General features: G+C 43.7%; 2 protein-coding genes and 1 long non-coding RNA gene across 12 annotated transcripts in view; 1 reads left to right on the top strand and 2 right to left on the bottom strand.

The window, feature by feature from the left end:
- Nucleotides 1-25,445, bottom strand: part of LOC307208659 (uncharacterized protein) — a 174,526-nt gene that overhangs the window by 41,129 nt on the left and 107,952 nt on the right. For 5 of the 10 annotated variants that reach the window (XM_079963502.1, XM_079963503.1, XM_079963504.1 and 2 more), the window contains exon 2: nucleotides 17,011-18,164. In XM_079963502.1, the coding sequence (XP_079819628.1) occupies nucleotides 17,011-18,091 (1,081 nt within the window). In that variant the 5' untranslated portion in view covers nucleotides 18,092-18,164. Of the gene's footprint in view, nucleotides 1-16,782; nucleotides 18,165-23,708; nucleotides 23,843-25,445 lie in introns of those variants that run through there. The other 5 variants (XR_013835206.1, XM_079963500.1, XR_013835207.1 and 2 more) reach the window with 4 other exon arrangements.
- The window catches only part of LOC307208751 (uncharacterized protein), a 129,962-nt gene that overhangs the window by 38,181 nt on the left and 66,336 nt on the right, over nucleotides 1-25,445 (bottom strand). The gene's annotated exons all lie outside the window — the stretch shown is intronic.
- LOC307209252 lies at nucleotides 11,992-22,451 on the top strand. Its single transcript, XR_013835478.1, has 2 exons — nucleotides 11,992-14,599; nucleotides 21,228-22,451. It is a non-coding gene; the product is annotated as an uncharacterized lncRNA (long non-coding RNA).

Genomic DNA, 25,445 nt, shown 5'->3' with positions numbered 1-25,445 from the left:
AATGCATTGAATGTGGAAAGAGCTTCAGTGAAAGTCGAAACCTTAGAATACATCAACGAACTCACACAGGGGAGAAACCGTTTGAATGCATTGAATGTGGAAAGAGCTTCAGTCATAGTGGAGGCCTTAGAACACATCAACGAACTCACACGGTGGAGAAACCATTTAAATGCATTGAATGCGGAAAGAGCTTCAGTCGTAGTGGAGACCTTAGAACACATCAACGAATTCACACAGGGGTGAAACCGTTTGAATGTATTGAATGTGGAAAGAACTTCAGTCGTAGTGGAGGCCTTAGAATACATCAACGAACTCACACAGGGGAGAAACCATTTGAATGCATTGAATGTGGAAAGAGCTTCAGACAGAATGCAGCCCTTAGAAAACATCAACGAACTCACACAGGCGAGAAACCATTTAAATGCATTGAATGTGGAAAGAGCTTCAGACAGAATGCAACCCTTAGAACACATCAACGAACTCACACAGGGGAGAAACCGTTTAAATGTATGGAGTGTGGAAAGGGCTTCAGTGAAAGTCGAAACCTTAGAACACATCAACGAACTCACACGGGGGAGAAACCATTTGAATGCATTGAATGTGGAAAGAGCTTCAGTCAAAGTGGAAACCTTAGAACACATCAACGAACTCACACGGGGGAGAAACCGTTTAAATGCATTGAATGTGGAAAGAGCTTCAGTCATAGTGACAGTCTTAGAACACATCAACGAACTCACACGGGAGAAACTGTTTAAATGTATTGAATGTGGAAAGAGCTTCAGTCAAAGTAGAAACCTAAGAATACATCAACAAACTCATACAGGGCAGAAACCATTTAAATGTATGGAGTGTGGAAAGAGCTTCAGACAGTGTGGAGACCTTAATATTCATGAGCGAATTCACCCAGGTGAAAAGCCATATCAATGTATGCAATGTTCCACTCAAGTTTCACTCTTTACCTCACATCAAGAAACTCATAAAGGCGGAAATCAATTTTAAATGCATGGAATCCATTTGATGTTTTGGTGTTGGTATTTAAATTTGTATACACGTATATATGTATTAAAGTAATGAAGGTCACATATACTAAATGTAGAAAAGAAGTTGGAAGTTGTTGCTAGATAAACAGGGAGAGTGTGAATCTGGAATGCTCAAGGTGTGTGATGAATCTGTTGAGTTTTGACCTCCGCCCTTCAATGCCAAAATGATGGGCTGCCCTTGTCTTGTGGATCAGCATCTGTCTGCTTTAGGGAAATGGGGTACCTCAGATGTTGGGAAACAACGCCCATAAGCCTCAGCCCATATGGCCAAGAATGATGGGGAGTTGTAGTTCAAAAACTCAAGGGTGGAAAATCTCACGTTTCTTAGAACTTTTCTTTATGAATAATTATAGGTAAAACGTTTGTTGATACAGAGCTAATTTTTTATTCCAGGAGCAGCTGGTCACTTCTGCTTTATAAACGAAACCAAATATATTGACACACTTTACATTAAAACCAAATTTTAGAACAGAGAAACAATTTTTTTACAAACCATTATCTTCTCAATCCAAGATTTGCTTTTCATATGTATAAAATTATTTGGTTAGCAAGGGGGTACAGAAATAATAATAAAAAAGCTACAATAAAAGCATTATCCAGTATTTCCCATCTTCTGCCTTCTGAACTGTTCCTCTGCAAACTACTGGTCCAAATCTATACAGTCCTCCTGCTTTCTCCCAAGTATGCGCCTGTAATAAGCAAGTGTGCATTTAGCAGGAGTGTATCCCTTTGTCTTGGAGTGCAAGTTAATTCAGAAGGCATTAGAGCGAAGCGCATGTATCGCATATGTTAAGTTGATTGCAACCTTTTTTAAAAAAATTAATATTCTTTATTCATTAAAAAATTTGCATGTCTATGCAAACGCATCCATTCTTAAGGAAATTAGCCCTGAGTGCTCATTGGAAGGACAGATCGTGAAGCTGAGGCTGCAATACTTTGGCCACCTCATGAGAAGAGAAGACTCGACTTCCGGGGTCGGCGCCATCGGTAATGGTGGATTCCCACTAACTTTGAGGGATTAAGCTTTGCAGAAATTGGGTCTTGCCGCTACGGCGAAGCGGGGACCCCTCTAAAAATCACAGGCGGGTGAAGCCTGTGACCATGGGACTCAGCAGGCACCTTCAGCGCCCCCCCCAATTTACAAGGGAACCCGACTACGGGCTTCGGAGCGAACGGGGTGAGCGGCGCGGTGCTGAGAACCAACCGCTTCTTCCGTGGAGCGAAGCCGCACAGCTGTTGCCGGAGAGTGCTGACTTTTTTCCTGTGACAATTCGGCCATCAAAACAACTACCTGTGAGTAGGTTAAATCTGAAGATCTGAAAATAAGGGAAACAAAGGTTTAATTTGGCACCGAAGCGGGAAGGTTTAAACAGGAAGTCCGCCTTCTGCTTCTTGTAAACAGATCAAAGCAAAGAACTTCTAAGCTAAGACCTGGAAAGTCGACTGAAAAGGACTATAATCCTAACATCAATACAAGAGATCTCCCTCCCTTCGTTGCAGGGGGGGGGAGGGAGAAGTAAATTTTCCTGCAAAAAGAGAGGAAAGGAAACAAAAGTCCACCGCTTAAAGCCTGGGAACGGGCTGCCAATGGACAATAAGATTGCCGCATTGTGACGTGCGCTGCTTATGGACAATGTAATTTTTGACAGCTAACTCTGCAAGAGAGATACATTTTTTCTGACTGGTTTCTCCTGTATTGACTGTTACTGTGTCCCCCAGAGGAAGTTTGAAATTGTTACAACAACTGGCCAGGGGAATTTTCCACTTCAAAACAAACTCTGGCCGTGGGATCGACCTTGGGCTCCAGTTAAAGTGTTATGGCAGATGGAAAAGAAAAAATAGACTTGCTTCAAGAAAAAACAACAAGGTCTGGTAAATCATGGCAGCAGTGAAGAGCATCAGCATCTGGCCCTTCTGCACCACCAAGGGCAGCATCTGTTCAACTTAAGTCAAAAGGAATGGCATCTGAAGATGTGTTAGCTCTGGCATTAGGCAAAATTAATGAATCTTTGGAAAAATTAAACAAGTAGCTGAAGCATCAACTAAAATTGATCAAAACACTACAAACATTAATAACTTTGGGACAGAAGGTGAATACTAATACAGAAACTATTGAGAAATTGCTGCAGGAATCTACTTTGACCCGAAAGACAGCTGAAGAAGCAAAGGAAAAAGCAGTTGCCGTAGAGGAGAAGATACCACCGATATGTAGGCAACTCGAGGACCATAGGTCAATGTTGTCTATGATTGAATTGAAGGAAAAACAAACGAACCTGAGGATCAGGGCCGTACCTGAACTTGAGAAAGACAACCTAAGTGACTTTCTTATGCAGGAATTTGCAGACTTTTGGAACCTAGATTCTGAGAATCAAGACTTTAAGATAGTAAGTGCTTTTAGGCTTGGAAGGGGGGGGGAAGAACAGGGTGAGAGACTGTTTGATCACCCTCCGAACAAAAGAGGAGAGAGATAAAATCTTGAGTCTGCATTTTCAGAAGACCTTGGAAATACATCAATCAAGAGTGGAGATATTTAAAGACATCCCGAAATACCTTCTGGATCTTAGGTCCAGCTATGGAGATCTGGTTGCCCTGCTAAGAAGTAATAGAATTGTTTTCAGGTGGGACTTTCCCCAAGGCCTATCCTTCAGCTTTAAAGGAAGAAAGATAAAAATAAGATCAGTGGACAATAAAGAAAGATTTTTGAAAGATCACGGAGAAGACCTGCAGAAAGAATCTGGAGAAGAGCCAAGAGCACTAAAAACAGGAATACTAGACATAGCAACACTACCTTTTGTATTGGACAACTCAGAGAAAGTGATACCACCGACAGAACAAGAACAAACACTGGGTGCAGTTGGAGGACAAGCAAAGTAACTACATCATGGCTCTGCAACGATTAAGTTGGAACATTAATGGTTTTAACTTCCTGCAGAAAAGGAAAAAAGTCTTTCATTTATTAAAAAAGGAACAATTGGACTTGATTTGTTTACAGGAAACATGTGTGATAAGGCTACACAGAAAAGTATTGATCAATAAAAGATTGGGTCAAGAGTTTATCTCATCGGACAAGGTTAAAAAAAGAGGAGTAGTGATTTATGCAAAAGAGAGCCTATCACTGAAAGTTATCTTCAAAGATGATCAAGGAAGATTTGTGGCAATTGAAATTCAAACACAAGGAGAGAAATTTTTGATAGTAGGAGTTTATGCACCAAATGAGGGGAAATCTGAATTCTTTAAAGTTGCATGAGACCTTGTTGGACTATCTGGACTATAATATCATCATGATGGGAGATATGAATGGAGTGGTATCTACAAATATGGACAAGGCACAGAGACAGGTAGTTACCAAGGACGGCAGACTACCAAAAACCGTTTTTGAGATGACTGACAATATGGACTTAGTTGACATTTGGAGAACAAAGAACCCCTTGGGTAGAGAGGGAACTTTCTTCTCTGAAGCCAAAATGACATGGACAAGAATTGACCAAATTTGGATAAGTAGAGGACTGGCTCCAAAGACTAGAAAAGTGGAAATTTGTCCTAAAACTTGCTCCAACCATAATGCTGTGAAAATGGAGATGAAACTAACACCAATTGGCTCCTTCAGATGGAGGATGAATGACACCTTGTTTAGAGACGAAGAGGTTACCAAGAAGGCCCAAAAAACTTTGAGAGATTATTTTGAGATAAATATGAATACTACCATTGAAAAAAGAGTAATCTGGGACGCAAGCAAAGTGGTTATGAGGGGGTTTCTGATTCAACAGAATGCAATAAAGAAGAGAACTCAAAATGAGAAAAAAGATAAAATTTTGGAGAAAATAAAAGAAGGCGAGAAGAAACTGAGAGCGAAACCAGAGTCACAAGAGATTCTGAGAGAAATAAAGCTACATCAAGTTCAATATATGAAAATGATTAATCAGGAAATAGAGTGGAAAATTAAACAGATGAGACAAAAGACATTTGAATCGGCTAATAAATGTGGGAAATTGTTAGCCTGGCAAATGAAAAAAAGACAAAAATTTAACACCATTACAAATTTGGAAGTGGAAGGAAAGAATATACAGAATCCAGTGGGTCAAGTGTGGGGTATTGCAGCTGATTCAGCCTCTTTGCAAAGAAGAGACAGGGGCCTCTTCCTGAAGGTTCTCTCTCTCTCTCTCTCTCTCTCTCTCTCTCTCTCTCTCTCTCTCACACACACACACACACACACACAAACAGAAAAACGTTCGTGTGCATGCACACACACACACACACACACACACACACACCACACGAAGAGCCCTGTAGTTTGATCAAGCCCATCTAGTCCCACACCCTGTTAGAATCAGAATCGTTGAGATGGAAGGGGACCCTGAGAGTCATCTAGTCCAACCCCTTGCAATGCAGGAATCTCAGCACTGTCTCCTCATGGTGGCCAAGCCTGCAAGGAGGATGGGAGCCCAAGAGCATCTCTCCCCTCCGGCGGCTTCCGGGAACTGCTATTCAATTAAGCATAATAATAATAATATTATAACAACATTATTTATACCCGCTCGTCTGACTGGGTTTCCCCAGCCACTAGGGCAGCTCCCAACAGAATATTTTTTAGAAACCAATGAAGCATCAAATATTAAAAGCTTTTCCATTCAGGGCTGCCTTCAGATGTCTTATAAAGAAGCAGGATCAGGAAGTTCTTAATGTCTGATAATAATAATTCTAATGATTTTTATTTATACCCCATCCTCCCTGGCCAGAGCCGGGCTCAGGATGGCTAACACCGGTAAAATTACAGTAAAAACATAATAGGGGGAGAAAAAACCAATTTAAAATACAAATTAAAACGCAATTTAAAAAGCAGCCTCATTTTAAAAGTAGTCCATAGATCAAAACCAGAAGGGGAGGGAAACATAAGGGTCAGACTGAGTCAAACGAAAGGCGGGGTGGAACAGCTCTGTCTTGCAAGCTCTGCGGAAAGATGTCAAGTCCTGCAGGGCCCTAGTCTCTTGTGGCAGAGTGTTCCACCAAGTTGGGGCCAGTACTGAAAAGGCCCTGGCCCTAGTTGAGACCAATCTAACCACCTTGAGAGCCAGGACCTCCAAAATGTTGTCATTTGCGATAGACTTCCGGGTTGGCGCCATTGCCAAATGGCGGACTCCCTCCGAGCTCCGGAGGGAGCCTGCTCGGCAGGGCCTGGGTTCTACCGCGCCGGCGATGCGGGGACCCTCAAAAACCATGGGCGCTGAAACCCATGGGCATGGTGACTCGGCGGGCACCGTTTGCGCCCCCCCGACCCGCGAAGGAGCCTTTTTAAAGGCTGCGGAGCGGGTGACGGGGGGGGTGCTGTGAGTCCTCCGCTTCCCCTGCCGAGCGAAGCCGCATGCCATTCGACAGAGAGCGCTGACTTCTTCCATTGAAAATTTGGACTTTAAAAGAATAACCCGTGAGTAATTGGAACTTGGATTAAAAAGGGGGGAAATTCTTTTTAAATTCGGAACGAGCGGGGGAGGTGCAAAAAGGAAGTCAGCCTCCCCCCTGTTGTAGAGGAGCTAAAGCAAAGGATTTGACAACTAAGATCGAGTGCAACCTTTTTTTTTTTGATAAAGTTACTAACTTCGCGATGGAAAATTATAAGACTGGGCTGGAGGAGAAAAGTGGAATGTGAATTAAAATGCACCCCCCCCCCCCGGAAACCCTGGGAGCGATCCGTAAGAGCACCGGGAGAGGAGAAATAGACGTTTTGACAGCTGTCAAAGGAGCTGTCAAAGCGGAAGAACAAAAAGAGAACTTTGTTACGAGGACTTTGCTGGTCACATTTGTTACAAATTGGATATAAATTGTTTAAAACAAGGAATAATAAGTTACTTTGACTGTTGGGTGTGATCGGGAAGGAAACTGAGTTATTATAACCCCTCTAGAGGAGCTGTGGGACATTACAAGTATTGCTGGCATTGAATTTGAATAGGACTTTTTTATCGCCTGGGAAACTGCAGAAATGGAACACTATTTTGTCTACAGAGGTCTACACACTAAAGGAGACAATAGATTGAAGAATGGAAGGGACTTGACGTAATGTTTTGTTCCTGAATAACAAAGCCTCTGTAGAGGAATTAGAAGCTTTTTGGAATTAGAACATTTGTGCAGGAGAGCAGGGGGGAAAAAAAAGAGGAGAGAGAATAACAAGAACTGGACAAAGTTGCAAGATAGACTCCTTCCAAGATTGGATATGTGAAACCAAAGATGACCAAAAGACGGCAAAGACTAATAAAAAGACGGCAAAGCGGACTGGTGAAGGACTGTGGTTTAGATGTGGGAGCTCCAGGATGACAGTAGAAAGTGACGGACATTGGGAACGCAACCGGGAAAGGGGGGAGGGAAATTTGGAATCCAAAGGGTGTTAGAGTAATGTAAGTTAGAGCTCAATAATTATTTCACTATATAATTGTATTATGCACATACTCTGTTATGTGGAAATGGTTTTAGATACCTATTAGGTCCATAAATTACCATGCAAAACACAAAAAACAGTGACAATTTGTTGTTGACAAAAGACAGCTGGACATATGAAGGGCCCCATTACCTCCAGTAGCTTAGGGCCTCATCAAACCTCAATCCAGCCCGGCCCGGCCCCCACTACTTTATGCAAGGAGTTCAAGAACAAAGAGCTCTTTGGAGGAGGCCTCACCCCTTCCTTCTTCCTGCCTGGCCCCCCTGCCTTTGTTTTCCTCCCCATCTTTCCCTCTTTCTCCCTCTGCCATCCAGCAATCCATGTCCCCATCTCCTCTACAAAACAGAAGACTTGGATGTTTGGATGTTTTTGGTGTTTCTTATTTTGTTGGAAGCCGCACAGAGTGGCTGGTGAAACCCAGAAAATGGGTTGGTGAAACCCAGAAAATAATAATTGGTATTATTATTATATTTATTAGTTTTATTATTTGTAATATTATTTTCCCCTTCATGGATCACTGCCTTGCCGTGGCGAAGGGGCTTGAAGAACTCAGAGAAGCTATGAACTATGCCGAGCAGGGCACCCAAGATGAACAGGTCATAGTGGAGAGTTTTGACCAAATGTGATCCACCTGGAGGAGGAACCGGCAAGCCACTCCAGTATCCCTGCCAAGAAAACTCCATGGACAAAGACAACAGGCATATAAAAGTTATGACGCTGGAAGATGAGCCCCTCAGGTCGGAAGGCGTCCAACATGCTACTGGGGAAGAGCGGAGGACAAGTACAAGTAGATCCAGAGCTGATGAAGCAGCTGGGCTAAAGCCGAAAGGACGTTCAGTTGCGGATATGCCTGGAAGCGAAAGGAAAGTCCAATGCTGTAAAGAAAAATATTGCATAGGAACCTGGAATGTAAGAACCATGAACCTGGGTAAGTTGGATGTGGTCAAAAAGGAGATGGCAAGAATAAATATTGACATCCTGGGCATCAGTGAGCTAAAATGGACGGGAATGGGCGAATTCAGTTCGGATGACCATCATATCTACTACTGTGGGCAAGAAACCCGCAAAAGAAATGGAGTGGCCCTCATAGTCAACAAAAGAGTTGCGAAAGCAGTACTGGGTTGCAATCTCAAAAATGATAGAATGATCTCGATACGAATCCAAGGCAGACCTTTTAACATAACAGTAATCCAAGTTTATGCACCAACTACTGGTGCGGAAGAAATTGAAATTGACCAATTCTATGACTTACAACACCTTATAGAAGTGACACCAAAGAAGGATGTTCTTCTCATTATAGGAGATTGGAATGCTAAAGTAGGGAACCAAGAGATAAAAGGAACTGGCAAGTTTGGCCTTGGAGAGCAAAATGAAGCAGGGCAAAGGCTAATAGAGTTCTGTCAAGAGAACAAGCTGGTCATCACAAACACACTTTTCCAACAACACAAGTGACGACTCTACACGTGGACATCACCAGATGGGCAGCATCGAAATCAGATTGATTATATTCTCTGCAGCCAAAGATGGAGAAGCTCGATACAGTCAGCAAAAACAAGACCTGGAGCTGACTGTGGCTCAGATCACCAGCTTCTTATAGCAAAATTCAAGCTTAAACTGAAGAAAGTAGGAAAAACCACTGGGCCGGTAAGATACAATCTAAATCAAATCCCTTATGAATACACAGTGGAAGTGAGGAACAGGTTTAAGGATTTAGATCTGCTGGACAGAGTGCCTGAAGAACTATGGATGGAGGCTCGCAACATTATACAGGAGGCAGCAACGAAAACCATCCCAATGAAAAGGAAATGCAAGAAAGCAAAGTGGCTGTCCAACGAGGCCTTACAAATAGTGGGGGAGAGAAGGCAAGCCAAATGCGAGGGAGATAGAGAAAGATACAGGAAATTGAATGCAGATTTCCAAAAAATAGCAAGGAGAGATAAGAAGGCCTTCTTAAATGAGCAATGCAAAGAAATAGAGGAAAACAACAGAATGGGAAGAACCAGAGATCTGTTCAAGAAAATTGGAGATATGAAAGGAACATTTCGTTCAAAGATTACCATAATAAAGGACAAAAGTGGTAAGGACCTAACAGAAGCAGAAGACATCAAGAAGAGGTGGCAAGAATACACAGAGGAATTATACCAGAAAGATATGGATGTCTCGTACACCCCAGGTAGTGGGTTTGCTGACCTTGAGCCAGACATCCTAGAGAGTGAAGTCAAATGGGCCTTAGAAAGCACTGCAAATAACAAGGCCAGTGGAAGTGATGACATTCCAGCGGAACTATTAAAAATTTTAAAAGATGATGCTGTTAAGGTGCTACACTCAATATGCCAGCAAGTTTGGAAAACTCAGCGGTGGCCAGAGGATTGGAGAAGATCAGTCTACATCCCAATCCCAAAGAAGGGCAGTGCCAAAGAATGCTCCAACTACCGCACAATTTCACTCATTTCACATGCTAGCAAGGTTATGCTTAAAATTCTACAAGGAAGGCTCAAGCAGTATGTGGACCGAGAACTCCCAGAAGTGCAAGCTGGATTTAGAAGAGGCAGAGGAACCAGAGACCAAATTGCAAACATGCGCTGGATTATGGAGAAAGCTAGAGAGTTCCAGAAAGACATCTACTTCTGCTTCATTGACTATGCAAAAGCCTTTGACTGTGTCGACCACAGCAAACTATGGCAAGCTCTTAAAGAAATGGGAGTGCCTGATCACCTCATCTGTCTCCTGAGAAATCTCTATGTGGGACAAGAAGCTACAGTTAGAACTGGATATGGAACAACTGATTGGTTCAAAATTGGGAAAGGAGTACGACAAGGCTGTATATTGTCTCCCTGCTTATTTAACTTATATGCAGAATTCATCATGCGAAAGGCTGGGCTGGATGAATCCGAAGCCGGAATTAAGATTGCCGGAAGAAATATCAACAACCTCAGATATGCAGATGACACAACACTGATGGCAGAAAGTGAGGAGGAATTAAAGAACCTTTTATTGAGGGTGAAAGAGGAGAGTGCAAAATATGGTCTGAAGCTCAACATCAAAAAACGAAGATCATGGCCACTGGTCCCATCACCTCCTGGCAAATAGAAGGAGAAGAAATGGAGGCAGTGAGAGATTTTACTTTCTTGGGCTCCATGATCACTGCAGATGGTGACAGCAGCCACGAAATTAAGAGACGCCTGCTTCTTGGGAGGAAAGCAATGACAAACCTAGACAGCATCTTAAAAAGTAGAGACATCACCTTGCCAACAAAGGTCCGTATAGTAAAAGCTATGGTTTTCCCAGTAGTGATGTATGGAAGTGAAAGCTGGACCATAAAGAAGGCAGATCACCGAAGAATTGATGCTTTTGAATTATGGTGCTGGAGGAGACTCTTGAGAGTCCCATGGACTGCAAGAAGAACAAACCGATCCATTCTTAAGGAAATCAGCCCTGAGTGCTCACTGGAAGGACAGATCGTGAAGCTGAGGCTCCAATACTTTGGCCATCTCATGAGAAGAGAAGACTCCCTGGAAAAGACCCTGATGTTGGGAAAGATGGAGGGCACAAGGGGAAGGGGACGACAGAGGACGAGATGGTTGGATAGTGTCTTCGAAGCTACAAACATGAGTCTGACCAAACTCCGGGAGGCAGTGGAAGACAGAAGTGCCTGGTGTGCTCTGGTCCATGGGGTCACGAAGAGTCGGACACGACTAAACGACTAAACAACAACAAAAAATATTATTTTATTGCGAGCCTGTCCAGCAATGCCCAAACCTCTCCCCTTTCCCGCCTCCTTTCCTGCAACTCCCTTTGCACCAGATCCGGACAGGGGGAAGCTTCTCTCTTTCCACAACGGAATACTCCCTCCCCCCCCTTCAAGGCCCCATTAAGAGAAACTGCTCCCTTTCCTCCCTTCTCTTCTTCTCCCCGCCCGGGGCTTCTCATCCTGGACCCCCCCCCCCTTGCCAAGCCCCTTCCCTCCTTCCCCGCAGCTGCTTTGCACTCACACGAAATCCCGGCAGCAGCAGCAGCGACCCTGGGTAGCGGGGGCGGGAATGGGAGCCCCCGCCTGGGAGGCAGGATATTTCCGGGGGCGGGATAATTGCAGTCGCCAGCCAATGGGGAGAGAAGGGAGGGAAGCTGGGCTTCCAGTACAGGGAACAGATGCTCGTTGCCTTAAGGGTTAAAGCCACAGAGTGCAAGCTGCTAGAGGGAGGTTGCTCCTCCATACTGATTTGGGAAAGGGGGCGCGGCTTAAGCGGAACAGCTGACCCGCCCCCTCTGCCCTCGTCCTGCAAGGAATCCGGTGAGTGCAAAGCGCCTCGGGGTGCAGCAAGCTTTAGGGGGGGGGGTTGTGCAATGCAATGCAATACCCATGGAATTGGAGTTGGGGGTGGAGACAGAGCAGGCAGGGAAGCGGTGGGTCAAGTGTGGAGGTATTGCAGCTGATTCAGCCTCTTTGCAAAGAAGAGACAGGGGCCTCTCTCTGAAGGTACGCTCTCTCTCTCTCTCTCTCTCACACACACACACACACACACACACACAGATCACACGAAGAGCCCTGTAGTTTGATCAAGCCCATCTAGTCCCTCACCCTGTTAGAATCATAGAATCGTTGAGATGGAAGGGGACCCTGAGAGTCATCTAGTCCAACCCCCTACAATGCAGGAATCTCAGCACTGTCTCCTCATGGTGGCCAAGCCTGCAAAGAGGATGGGAGCCCAAGAGCATCTCTCCCCTCCAGCGGCTTCCGGGAACTGCTATTCAATTAAGCATAAGAATAATATTGTATAATATTTATACCCGCTCGTCTGACTGGGTTTCCCCAGCCACTAGGGCAGCTCCCAACAGAATATCTTTTAGAAACCAATGAAGCATCAAACATTAAAAGCTTTTCCATTCAGGGCTGCCTTCAGATGTCTTAGAAAGAAGCAGGATCAGGAAGTTCTTAATGTCTGATAATAATAATAATAATAAAAATAATGATAAATTTTATTTATACCCTACCCTCCCTGGCCAGAGCCGGGCTCAGGGTGGCTAACACCAGTAAAATTACAGTAAAAACATAATAGGGGGAGAAAATACCAATTTAAAATACAGATTAAAATGCAATTTAAAAAGCAGCCTCATTTTAAAAGTAGTCCATAGATCAAAACCAGAAGGGGAGGGAAACATAAGGGTCAGACTGAGTCAAAGCAAAGGCCAGGTGGAACAGCTCTGTCTTGCAGGCCCTGCAGAAAGATGTCAAGTCCCGCAGGGCCCTAGTCGCTTGTGGCAGAGCGTTCCACCAAGTTGGGGCCAGTACTGAAAAGGCCCTGGCCCTAGTTGAGACCAATCTAACCACCTTGAGACCCAGGACCTCCAAAATGTTGTCATTTGCGGAACTTAAGGTCCTCCGCAGGGCATACCAGGAGAGGCGGTCCCATAGGTAAGTGGGTCCTAGGCCGTATAGGGCTTTAAAGGTCAAAACCAGCACCTTAAACCTGACCCTGTACTCCACCGGGAGCCAGTGCAGTTGGTAAAGCACTGGAGCCTCGCCGCGGCATTCTGCACCCGCTGGAGTTTCTGGGTCAGCTTCAAGGGCAGCCCCACATAGAGCGAGTTACAATAATCAAGCCTGGAGGTGACCGTTGCATGGATCACTGTGGCCAGATCAGGGCGAGAAAGGTAAGGGACCAACTGCTTTAATATGGTGGAGATGGAAAAACGCCACCTTTGCTGTGGCTGCAACTTGTGCCTCTATGGAAAGGGAGGCATCAAAGGTTACACCCAAGCTCTTGACAGAAGGCGCTGGCACTAATTGAGCCCCCGCAAGAGATGGGAGTTGGGCCCCCAACCCCATGTTGTCCCGACCTAGCCAGAAGACCTCTGTCTTCGAAGGATTTAACTTCAACCGGCTCCCACGCAGCCATCCAGCCACAGCTTCCAAGCATCTGGTCAGTGTGTTCGATGCCAAGTCAGGGCGGCCGTCCATCAACAGATAAAGCTGGGTGTCATCAGCATATTGATGACAATCCAGCCCAAAGCTCCGGACAATCTGGGCAAGGGGGCACATAAAAGATATTTAAACGCATCAGGGAAAGGATTCCACCCTGTGGGACTCCACACACCAAGGAGTACCACAGTGACAACTCCCTCCCTAGCGCCACCCTCTGTCCCCGACCAGAGATAAAGGAGAGCAGCCATTGTCAGACTGTGCTCTGAATCCCTACGTCGGAAAGGCGGTGGTCCAAAGGTTTGTGATTGATCATGTCGAAGGCTGCTAACAGATGTAAGAGAATCAGCAGTCCCGACCCGCCTCAATCCAGCTGTCTATGGAGATCATCTGTTAGGGCAACCAAAGCCGTCTCGGTCCTGTAACCAGGGTGAAAGACGGACTGAAATGGGTCCAGAGCCTATGTTTCATCCAGAAACCTACCAAGCTGTTCGGCAACTGCTCTCTCAATTACCTTACACAGGTATGGAAGATTCGATACCGGGCGGTAATTGGATAGATCTAAAGAATCTAGAGATGTTTTATTTAAGAACAGATGCACCACTGCTTCCTTCAACTCCCCTGGGAAAGTCCACATACCAAGGGACTGATTAATGATCTCATCCAGGGGGACCCGCACCTCATCTAGACATGCTCTAATCAGCCAGGACGGGCGCGGGTCAAGGGGGCAAGTGGTACCACTGTATACCACTTTAAACAGTCATGGCTTCCCCCAAAGAATTCTGGGAGCTGTAGTTTGTTAAGGTTGCTTGGAGCTGTTAGGTGTGGTTGCCATATTTTGAAGAGCAAAAAAGAGTCCTTATGAGGACTCTCATTTTAAATATCTCTACCATATGTAGGCTATAGAAACTATAGAAGCTATATTGCCCGGGGGGGTGGGGAAGAGAAGAGGCAATCAAGTCTTTAACCATGGCAACCCTTAAAACCCTTATTTCCCTCAGAGTTACAATTCACCAAGTTCTCTGTGACAAGGAATAGATAGTGAAGCCACTCTACGTATTATCTCTCTGGGAGGGGAACAGGGAGTCTCCTCTCAGCAAACTACAGCTCCCAGAATGCTTTGGGGCAAGCCATGACTGACTGAAGGGGTACTAGAGTGATTTAAATGTGGTGTGGATGTGGCCCTCGAGGGAGAAGGCAAGCAATCAGAAGGTAAGTGGGAACACAATGGAGCCCACGGGGGCCATTTTGCTCAGCAGCCTCCAGTGCCATTGTGTTCCTCCCAGGGCAACACAGCACTCGTCCCCACTGCCTGCCTTCTGAGATGTGGGACCATTCCCAAAGGCAGCTTGTGACACAGCGTTGTAGGGCAAGGCTGTTTCAAGGGAAGGTGGGAAAATGCATTTCTGCCACATAACAGCCTGGATAATTTGTAGAGTGGGCTGTGAGTTTTTTCCCTTTTTCTCTTCAGCGGTGTCTCCCAAATACATTTCTGTTCCAAGCAGTCAATCAGAATTCATTGCCCGTCCTCTTGCAGACAAGGCCTTGAGAAAGATTCTTGTCCCCCCCCCCGACCCACGAAGAGCCTTTTTAAAGGCTGCGGAGAGGGTACGGGGAGCGGCGTGGTGCTGTGAGTGGACCGCTACTGCAGTGGAGCGAAGCCGCGAGCCATGGCCGGAGACCGCTGACTTTCTTCCCTGAAATTCGGACTTTAATTAATCCGTGAGTAAAATGGAATTTGGACTTTAAAATTTCTACCTTTGAATTCGGTACGATCGGGGGATGTGCTAAAGGGAAGTCCGCACCCCCCTGCTTACAGAAGATTTAAAGCAAGGATCGGAGAACTAAGGTGGAGAGTTTTTTCTTTTTGGTGTTTTTTAAAAGATAATATTTCCCTGAATTTGACAGAAGAAGATTTGTGCTGGAGAGTAAGAGTGGAATTTTAGAAGCCTTTGTCTAAACCCCCCCCCCCCCCAGACCCGGGAGTGTCCTGTATGTGAGCTGGAGAAAAGGAACAAGGAGTTTGACAGCTGTCAAAGGAGCTGTCAAACGGGCAGTGAAAGTTAAAAATCTTATTATTTAACACTTTTCTGGACTAAATTTGTTATATTTGAATTAAACTGGTTGGGAACAAAGTAGTGAAATAACAAAGTAACGGACTGTTGGGAAAAGACTATTAAGTAACCAGAATCCCCCTAGGGGTAACATTGAAACACTACAATGGCTGCAGATGGAAAACTACAGGCAGAGATAGAAATAATGTTTTTTCTCATGGGAAAGTTGCAGGAGCAGACTACGGCTATGAATAAACAACTTATAACCTTGAACTCTAAAATAAGTGACTCTGCTGAATGCACAATGGATTTGACCGGGAAAAAATCTACAGCTGAATTAGAAGAGATAACTTCGGAACAGGAGGAGAGGGAACAAGGGCCAGTACAGATGGAGAGTACCAACCAGAAGCCTACATTGTCAGAACATAAAGAAGACAACCTTTGGATTACAAATCTGCGAAAGATGTGAAAGAGGAGGGAGGAAGCCCCTGGAACACTTGGAATATTTGAATTTAAAAGAAGCAAGAAATATGATTGGGGCTTCCTCTTTGAGTATGGAAGATTAGCTGACCTTTCGCAGCAGCTGGTACCAAGTACTTTGGATGGAAGAAGATCTGATGAGACTGAGCTAGAACTCCTTCGAGACCCGATGACCAATAAAGAGGGCTACCAACAAAATCGGCAGAGAGAGACTGACAGAGATTTAAAGGCCTCAGATGTGAGGAATCCAGGCTAAAAACTGTTTTTGTGGACATGGGGACAGTGGGAAGGGACAGAAACCGGGGCGGGGGGGGGAAAAGAATTAAAAAAAAAATGTTTATGACCTTTGTGTTTGATTATTATGACCTATTTTTAAGATAAAAGGGAAATTCGTGGAAGGAATTTGAGTCGACCTTAGAAAAGGATTTAATATTTATAAGAAAATTGGATAAGTAAAATTTGGCCAAGTAATAAGAATTAAGTATTTCTTTAAAAATATATATATATAATAATAATATGTAAAGGATGAGAGATATGAACTTGCTGAGCTAATTTAATTGAATTAGGATGTATGAAGGGGGGGTGGGGGGAGGTCAAGAACTGGGGTTAGGAAAGCAAGGATATGAAACTTTTTATGTGTTGTCTTTGTCGGTGTGTGTGTGTCTGTTTATAAAATGTGAAAACTCAATAAAAAAATTTTTTTAAAAAAAGAGAAAGATTCTTGTCAAGATGGCGGTCTGGCAGTGGATCACCTGCCACTCAGACCCATCACATGCCTTGAGCATTCCAGATTCACACTCTCCCCCTGGATAATCTAGCAACAACTTGCAATTTCTTTTGTACATCAAGTATATGTGTGACCTTCATTACTTTAATACATATATATGTGTATACAAGTTTAAATACAAAAACAATACATGGGTTCCATGTATTTAAAATTGATTTCTGCCTTTATGAGTTTCTTGACGTAAATTAAATAGTGAACATTGAGTGCAACGTTGCATACATTTATATGGTTTTTCACCTGTGTGAATTTGCTTAGGAATATTAAGGTCTCCACTCCGTTAAGCTCTTTCCACATTCCCTACATCTGTGGTTTTCCCCCTGTGTGAGTTAGCTGATGTTTCCTAAGGCCTCCACTTTGACTGAAGCTCTTTCCACACTCCATAGAATTAAATGGTTTCTCCGTGTGAGTTCGTTGATGTATTCTAAGGTCTCCACTACGACTGAAGCTGTTTCCACATTCCATGCATTTAAATGGTTTCTCCCCTGTGTGCGTTCGTTGATGTGTTCTAAGGTTTCCACTTTGACTGAAGCTCTTTCCACATTCAATGCATTTAAATGGTTTCTCCCCTGTGTGAGTTAGTTGGTGTGTTCTAAGGTTTCCACTTTGACTGAAGCTCTTTCCACATTCAAGACATTTAAATGGTTTATGCCCCGTGTGAGTTCGTTGATGTATTCTAAGTTTTCCACTTTGACTGAAGCTCTTCCCACATTCAATACATTGAAACGGTTTCTCCCCCGTGTGAGTACGTTGATGTATTCTAAGGGCTCCACTATGACTGAAGCTCGTTCCACATTCAATACATTTAAATAGTTTCTCCCCCATGTGAATTTGTTGATGTATTCTAAGTGTCCCACTTTGACTGAAGCTCTTTCCACATTCAATACATTTAAATGGTTTCTCCCCTGTGTGAGTTCGTTGGTGTAATCTAAGGTGACCACTACGACTGCAGCTCTTTCCACATTCGATACATTTAAACCGTTTCTCTCCCGTGTGAGTTTGTTGATGTATTCTAAGGTCTCCACTACGACTGAAACTCTTTCCACATTCAATACATTTAAATGGTTTCTCCCCTGTGTGAGTTTGTTGATGCATTCTAAGGTTTCCACTTTGACTGAAGCTCTTTCCACATTCAATGCATTTAAATGGTTTCTCCCCTGTGTGAGTTCGTTGATGTATTCTAAGGTCTCCGTTTTGACCAAAGCTCTTTCCACATTCAATACATTTAAATGGTTTCTCCCCCGTGTGAGTTCGTTGATGTATTCTAAGTTTACCACTTTGAGTGAAGCTCTTTCCGCACTCCATGCATTCAAACGGTTTCTCCCCCGTGTTAATTCGTCGGTGTATCCTCATTTTTCCACAGTGACTAAAGCACATTCCCTGCATTTAAATGGCCTCTCTGCTCTTCCCACTGATTTCACAGACCTCTCCGTAGAATCCTGACCATCATCTTCCTCACCTGTTTGGGGCAGGGAGAGAATCCTGTTAGACTTTTAGGAAAGACAATAAACACATGTCAATCCCCATGTGTGCCTTCTCTTATTTTCACTCCCTCTCCATTTTCAACTGTCTCCATATTCCAAATTTTTAGGAATGCAGATGAGATAATGGCTAGAGAAACCCATGATCACTCCATTCACACTTAAGAAAGCACCATCATTTTATAGTAGAGATCTACGGTGGAACTGGCTTATAAGACACATCTCTGTCTTTTTCTTTTTCAAGTGAGGAAATGATAACAGGCTCCAATAGCAGTCTCTCCTATGAGTAAGAAGTACAGCAAGACGAAAAGAATCCGTTCCGCGAGTCTCTTCGTCTTGCGGTTTTTTCGACTTGCGAAGCAAGCCCATTAGTGGATTAGCGGATTAGCACTATTAGCGTCTTAGCGGATCAGCTGATAAGCGTCTTAGCGGATCAGCTGATAAGCGTCTTAGCGGATCAGCTGTTAAGCGGCTTAGCCCTCTTGCGAAGCAAGCCCATAGGAAATTCATTTTGCGAAGCACCTCCAAAACAGAAAACCCTTTCATCTAGCGGGTTTTCCGTCTTGCGAGGCATTCGTCTTGCGGGGCACCACTGTATAACTGAAGTGTTCTTATGCCACATGTAAGTGTAAAATCATTGCAATATATTAGAACCTAATAACAGCCTGCTGCATCAGGCAAAGACCCACCTAGTCCAGCATCCTGTTTTCACAGTGGCCAAGCAGATGCCTGTGGGAAACCAGCAAGCAAGATTTCAGCCCAAGAGCCCTCTGCCCTCCTGTGCTTTCCAGAAAATAGTATTAAGAAGCATTATTGCCTAGGACTACGAGGGCAGAGCACAGAAATCAGCTTAATCCCTTTTTTCAAGATATCCAAGTTGCCGGTCGTCACTGTCTCTTATGGGATGGAAGTCCATAGATTAACTATGCTTCTGTTTATTTTGCCGTGAGTAAACAACTTAGATGGCAAGTTCTCAAGAGAAGCACTTTGGAGCCCTGCTTGCTCATGCTATCTGTGCGTGCATGTGTGTCTTTGGACGTAGAAGACAACATACACTAGTGGTCAAAATTGTGGAAACCTTGGAGAAGGTGTTTTTCTGGGGTTTGGTGGCTCATAATACCCCCCTTTTGGGGAGTAATACCATAAAATTATATATCAACGGAAATATATAGTGGTACTTCAGGTTACAGACGCTTCAGGTTACAGACTCCGCTAACCCAGAAATAGTACCTCGGGTTAAGAACTTTGCTTCAGAATGAGAACAGAAATTGTGTTCTGGCGGCGCGGCGGCAGCAGGAGGCCCCATTAGCTAAAGTGGTGCTTCAGGTTAAGAACAGTTTCAGGTTAAGAACAGACCACTGTAATTTAAAGTACCACTGTAATTTAAAGTAGAATGTAATACAACAACATTTAGGAAGGATTGCAACATAAATAAGGACATTTGTCAGTGTGTTATGTGATTGCAATCAAGTTGGTTGGGGATTTTTTTGTTCTTTCAGTTAGTGAACTTGTAAAATGTAATAAAATAAAATAAATGTCACAAAGAGTTGACTTTGTGATTGCGGGCTTACGGGCTGGAGTAAGACAAAGCCCTAAGGGGGATTTCAGGCCACCGAGGAGAGGTTTAGGGGCTAAAAAAAGCCTCCCGCACAAAACTCTGCAGAAAAGTGGGGCTCCAACGGGGTCCAGCTGTACCCCAGGTCTCCCGTCAAACCGGCTCCCGCAGTTGCATCAGCAGCGGGTGGGGGAGGGGAAGACGGTCGAGGCGGGCTGTCGGCTCCAATGCACACCTGAATATCCGAAGCCTAAAAGCCGCCCTCTGAAGTGACAGATCTTCTGTTATAAGGTAAAAGAAAAAGAAGCTTTTGGAGAGGAATTTAAAAATTTGGACTTAAATTCAATTTGAACTTCAAAGTGAGAAGTATTAAAAATGGAAGCCGTACTTCTGCTATTCAGGGGAGAACCCTGCAGAGACGTTTTGTGAATAAGATGAAAGCCCCCAAAAATCTACATTACAGCCTCTGAGTGAAAGCAAATGTATTTTTAACCCTAAAATTCCTGCTTTGCTGGAAGAACAGGATTTGTAAATAGTTGCCTCTCAGTTTTGACAAGCTCTGCGATTTGAATATCCAACAACTTGGAATTTTTTGAGACATCCACCAAAGTCTGGCAGGATTAGACCCTGTGTAGCTGGAGGGGTGATAAAAAAGGAAAGTGGCCAACATATAGAGATTTGTTAATAGAAGAGGAGAAAGGTTGGAAATTTAAAAGTTATGAAAACTTGAAAGGTACTTTACAAAGTTGGTTGCATCACAGACAAATTAATGAGCAATTTAAAGAAGATAATAAAAGGGGGTTCAGCTATACTATCTCAAACTTTCAAAAGGAAATTGTGGAGGGAAATACCAAATTATTGAAGAGAGCATATAACATTTTGCTATATGGAGAGACTTTAGATGAGAAGGTAAAATCGGCCCAAATAAAATGGGCTCCGGATGTTGGGCTTAATATACAGTTGGAGGAATGGGAAAGTTTATGAAAACAAATGTAAAGTTTACAGATTGTATATCATTAAGAGAAAATTACAGTGGTACCTTGGGTTAAGTACTTAATTCATTCCAGCGGTCCGTTCTTAACCTGAAACTGTTCTTAACCTGAAGCACCACTTCAGCTAATGGGGCCTCCTGCTGCTGCTGCGCCGCCGGAGCACGATTTCTGTTCTCATCCTGAAGCAAAGTTCTTAACCTAAGGTACTATTTCTGGGTTAGCAGAGTCTGTAACCTGAAGCGTATGTAACCTGAGGTACCACTGTATTTGAAAATGATATATAGATGGTATATCACACTGGAAAAACTGCAAAAATGTATAAAACAGGATCCAAGATATGTTGGAGATGTAAAGAGAAAGGTGGTACTTTTTTCATGTATGGTGGGAATGCAAGAAGGTTAAAGAATACTGGGAAATGATATATAATGAACTGAAAAAAATGTTGAAGAAACCCTTTGTTTAAAAACCAGAATCTTTCCTGCTTCTAATTTTAGATCATGATACATGAGAGGGAAATTGGACATAGTTTATGTATGCGACAACAGCAACAAGAATTTTATTAGCACAAGTATGGAAAACAGAAAACGCCAACAAAGGAAGCAGTGCAAGCCAAGCTTATGGACTACGCGGAACTGGCTAAGCCGACAGAGAGAATACATGAGAGAGACAACATCGATTTCAAAAAAGAGTGGGAACCATTTATAAACTATAGAAAAAGACAGTATAAAGATATGGACTCATTGGCAGGTTTTGACAACTATATAAGAAGCAAAATCAGCAGAGTATAGAATTTGTTTAATAAATCAATACGGAAATATGGGGGAAGCCAAAGAGGAGGGAGGGGAGAAATACGGATATAGAAATTGTTCAATTAAGATTTGTGGAAATTTGTTGTTATAGTTTGAAAATTCAATAAAAATATTTTTTTAAAAAAATGTGTTTTGCGATTGCTATCAAGTTGGTTGAGGTTTTTTTCATTTATTGAGCTTGTAAAACGTAATAAAATTAAATAAATGGCGCAAAGAGTTGACTGGTCACCTAGAAAGGGATGTAAAATAGTACTATTAAGTGAACAAGGCTACAGTTATGAAGATATTAGAAGAAAAATTGGCAGAAACTTAACCAAAATGGACATTTCTAAATTTTGGAAGAGGTATAAGGAGACGCAGTCACTACAAAATCAGACTGGGCTAAACCCATGTTAACTGGACAGCAGAACAATGGGACAGTGTTATTTGGAGTGAGGAGACCAAAATCTCGCTTGGTAGTGATGGCATGAAATACGTGAGGAGAATCGGAGGAGATTTACATCCTATTTACATAGCACCTTCCGTGAAACACCCAGTCAGTGCTATGATCTGGGGCTGTATGACAGCACGAGGTGTGGACAAAATTTGTGTCATTAATGGGAAAGTAAATGCCCCAAAATACATAGCCCAGACCTTAACTCAATCAAAAATCTATGGAGCTGACTAAAGAAACTTGTTACTCAGAAGCAGCCCAGCAATAAAACTCAATTAATAAGGGAAATAATTTAATCTTAGTTTCACATTATTACAGCTGCAGAACTAAAAAGCTTACTTTACTCCATGGAAGGCTAAAGGTTACCCAGCTAAGCATTAACTGACACGGTGAGAATTTTTGTATATCTCTTTTGTTATATGCGTTTCACGTTTCTTCTTTATGACTGCCGTTGTAATAAATAATCCTTCATAAAAGTTATTGCATTACATTTTTCATTAAATTATATTTCCATTGATATATAGTTTTATGGTATTACTAAAAAAAAAAAGTGGTGTTAGGAGCCATCAAACCTCAGAAATACACTTTTCCAAAAGGTTTCCACAATTTTGACCACTAGGGTACATGTTTACATCACGCGATTACTTAAAGAGGGCATTTCTTTAAAATTGAAGGCCATTTCTACAAAATGGAAGACTTCTGAAGGCAGCCCTGTACAGGGAAGTATTCAATGTTTTCGGTGTTTTTTATTTTGTTGGAAGCCGCTCAGAGTGGCCGAGGAACCCAATCAGGTGGGCAGGGTGCAAGTAATGAAGAATTTATTATTATTATTATTATTATTATTATTATTATTATTATTCCCTCCTTAGCCTGACCTGCTATGCATGCTAATCAGAGACTCTGTCCCAACCACCCCCTTGAACACAAGGCTTCTTATTTTTACTGCTATTCTTTAAATTTCTATACTGCCCTTCCTCCGAAGATCACAGGGCAGCTTACAATAGAAAATCAGAGATGCACAGCACAGTAAGAAATAAAAACGACAACTGCCCCCTTACGCACGTACAAATGCAGGTGTGAAGGCCATAGATTGTTTAATGAGCCCAATGTCTGGGAGAAGAGGAATGCTTTCGCCTGGTGCCTAAAGAGAAGGAAGGAAGGAAGGAAGGAAGGAAGGAAGGAAGGAAGGAAGGAAGGAAGGAAGGAAGGAAGGCTGTACATTGAGGTTCACTTCTGAGGGCCTTCTGCCAGTTCCCTCCCTGCAAGAAGCGAAGTTACAGAGAACCAGGCAGAGGGTCTTCTCGCTGGTGGCGCCCTCCCTTCCAATTTCAAATAAATAAACAACTATCTGACTTTTAGAAGACATCTGGAGGCAGCCTTGTATTGGGAAGGTTTTAACGTTTGATGTTTTATTATGGTTTATCTATGTTGTAAGCCGCACAGAGTGGCTAGGGAAGCCCAGCCAGATGGGCAGGTATTATTTTTATTTTTATGTCCAAGCCTCTCCCCTTTCCCGCCTCCTTTCCTGCAACTCCCTTTGCACCAGATCCGGGCAGGAAGAAGCTTCTCTCTTTCCACAACGGAATACTCCCTCTCCCCCCCCTTCAAGGCCCCATTAAGAGAAACAGCTCCCTTTCCTCCCTTCTCTTCTTCTCCCCGTCCCGGGGCTTCTCATCCTGGACCCCCCCCCCTTGCCAAGCCCCTCCCCTCCTTCCCCGCTGCTGGCTTTGCACTCACCCGAAATCCTGAAGGTGGCGGCAGATGCAGCGACCCTGGGCAGCGCGGGCGGGAATGGGAGCCCCGCCTGGGAGGCAGGGAGTGACACTGTTTAATTAGGAGGCTTAATTAGGACGTGCTCTGGTCCAGGGGGCCACAAAGAGTCGGACACGCCTAAACAACAACAACAATTAGGACGAAGCAGCCCCCTTCCCTCCCTCCTTTGCAAGCCCCTATTGTAAAGCTTCCGCTGGTGAAGCCGGAAGTCAGGTGACTCTGGCGAGGAAGGAGAAGTTTCTCCCCCCCCCCCCAGCCTCTTTCCTTTCCTTTGATAACTGGGGGAAGGAAAACCATGCAGGACCAGCCAATGGGGAGACGAGGGAGGGAAGCTGGGCTTCGAGTAGAGGGAGCATCAGCTACTTTGGACCCCTTCCCTCTTGCAAGAACGTATTGTAATCAATAAACTCTTCACTGCCTCACCCATTTGGTTCAGATTGTATTTCGAGGAGGGATCAAGGGTCTCATGACCCACACTTACAATGTAGGAAGCAGCTTACAGCAAAAAAAGCCTAATGACTCTTCTGGGTAAATGAATAAATTATTTTAATAAATATCTAAATGGAGAGCACATTTTACATTCTCATGTTCATGCAAACATGGTTCCACTCCAACCTCACTTAGTCCCCACTTCCACCTCAGCAAAGTGTTCTTTATACAGAAATCTCCTGAACAGAAGTCACTCTATTTACATTATAGGGAGGGACCACTCTCTGTCTGGCTTATGGCACCCTGTGTCTTTTGCAGTGTCCTGTATTCTCCTCACAGACACACAGAAACAGGAACATGAAGCAGCAGCAAGACAGACGCCCTGTCAAAGAATACCTCCCATTCGACCACTCCCATGAATCTTTGGGGGAGGGGGACCATGTACTTTAGATGCCTGCCAAATGTACGCTACGGATGTGAAAGCAATTTTCTTCACAGGAAATACTGAAAAAAAGTGGAAGGCAGTTTTAATTTGTAAGGAGAGAGGAGAAGTTTTTTGCTTTGCTTTCAATCAAGACAAACAAAGCGATAAATTTAAAAAGCAACCCCTGTTTTCAGTGCTTTCTTTGTAAAGCAAATATGGAGCCGGTAATCACCATGAAACTGTTACAGTAAGTGTCAGACTTTGAACAGTTTGGGGAAAAGAGGTTCCAGTACTGCGTAACCTTGAGTGCCCTGGAAAAAAGACCCCCTTTTCTTTTTTTAAAAAAGCACCATAATTGCTGTGAGGTTTTGACCAGCTTCGGCCCATCTGAAGCTGATACAGGCCCCTTATCTGAAGCCTAAACAGCGTAGTCCACACAGCGGAAGGATGAGCAGTATGTGCCACATTCTTTAACTTTAACTTTATTTACACTTCAGTGCTGAGAGAATACAAACATGCATCTTGCCTCTGCGAGAGCAGAGAAGCAACTCCTCTCGGAAACAAAGAACTCCGAGAGAAACAGTGAAAAACAGGAAACCAGTGAATGTCACATCCAGTCTCCCATTCCCGTGGGAACCCAACAGCAACTCTGACTGTGGAATGTAAACAACTGTCTTGTGACAAGCATTTCGCTGCACAGTGAAGGAAGCAGAAACCAACAGACTTTGAACAGTTTGGGGAAAAGAGGTTCCAGTATTGCGTAACCTTGAGTGCCCTGGAAAAAAGACCCCCTTTTCTTTTTTTAAAAAAGCACCATAATTGCATGGGGGGGTTGGGGGGGAGA

Source organism: Podarcis cretensis (assembly GCF_951804945.1).
Source record: "Podarcis cretensis genome assembly, chromosome: 2".
Lineage (NCBI taxonomy): Eukaryota > Metazoa > Chordata > Lepidosauria > Squamata > Lacertidae > Podarcis > Podarcis cretensis.
Note: the sequence above shows the minus strand (reverse complement) of the source record. Positions and strands in the feature narration are given on the sequence as shown.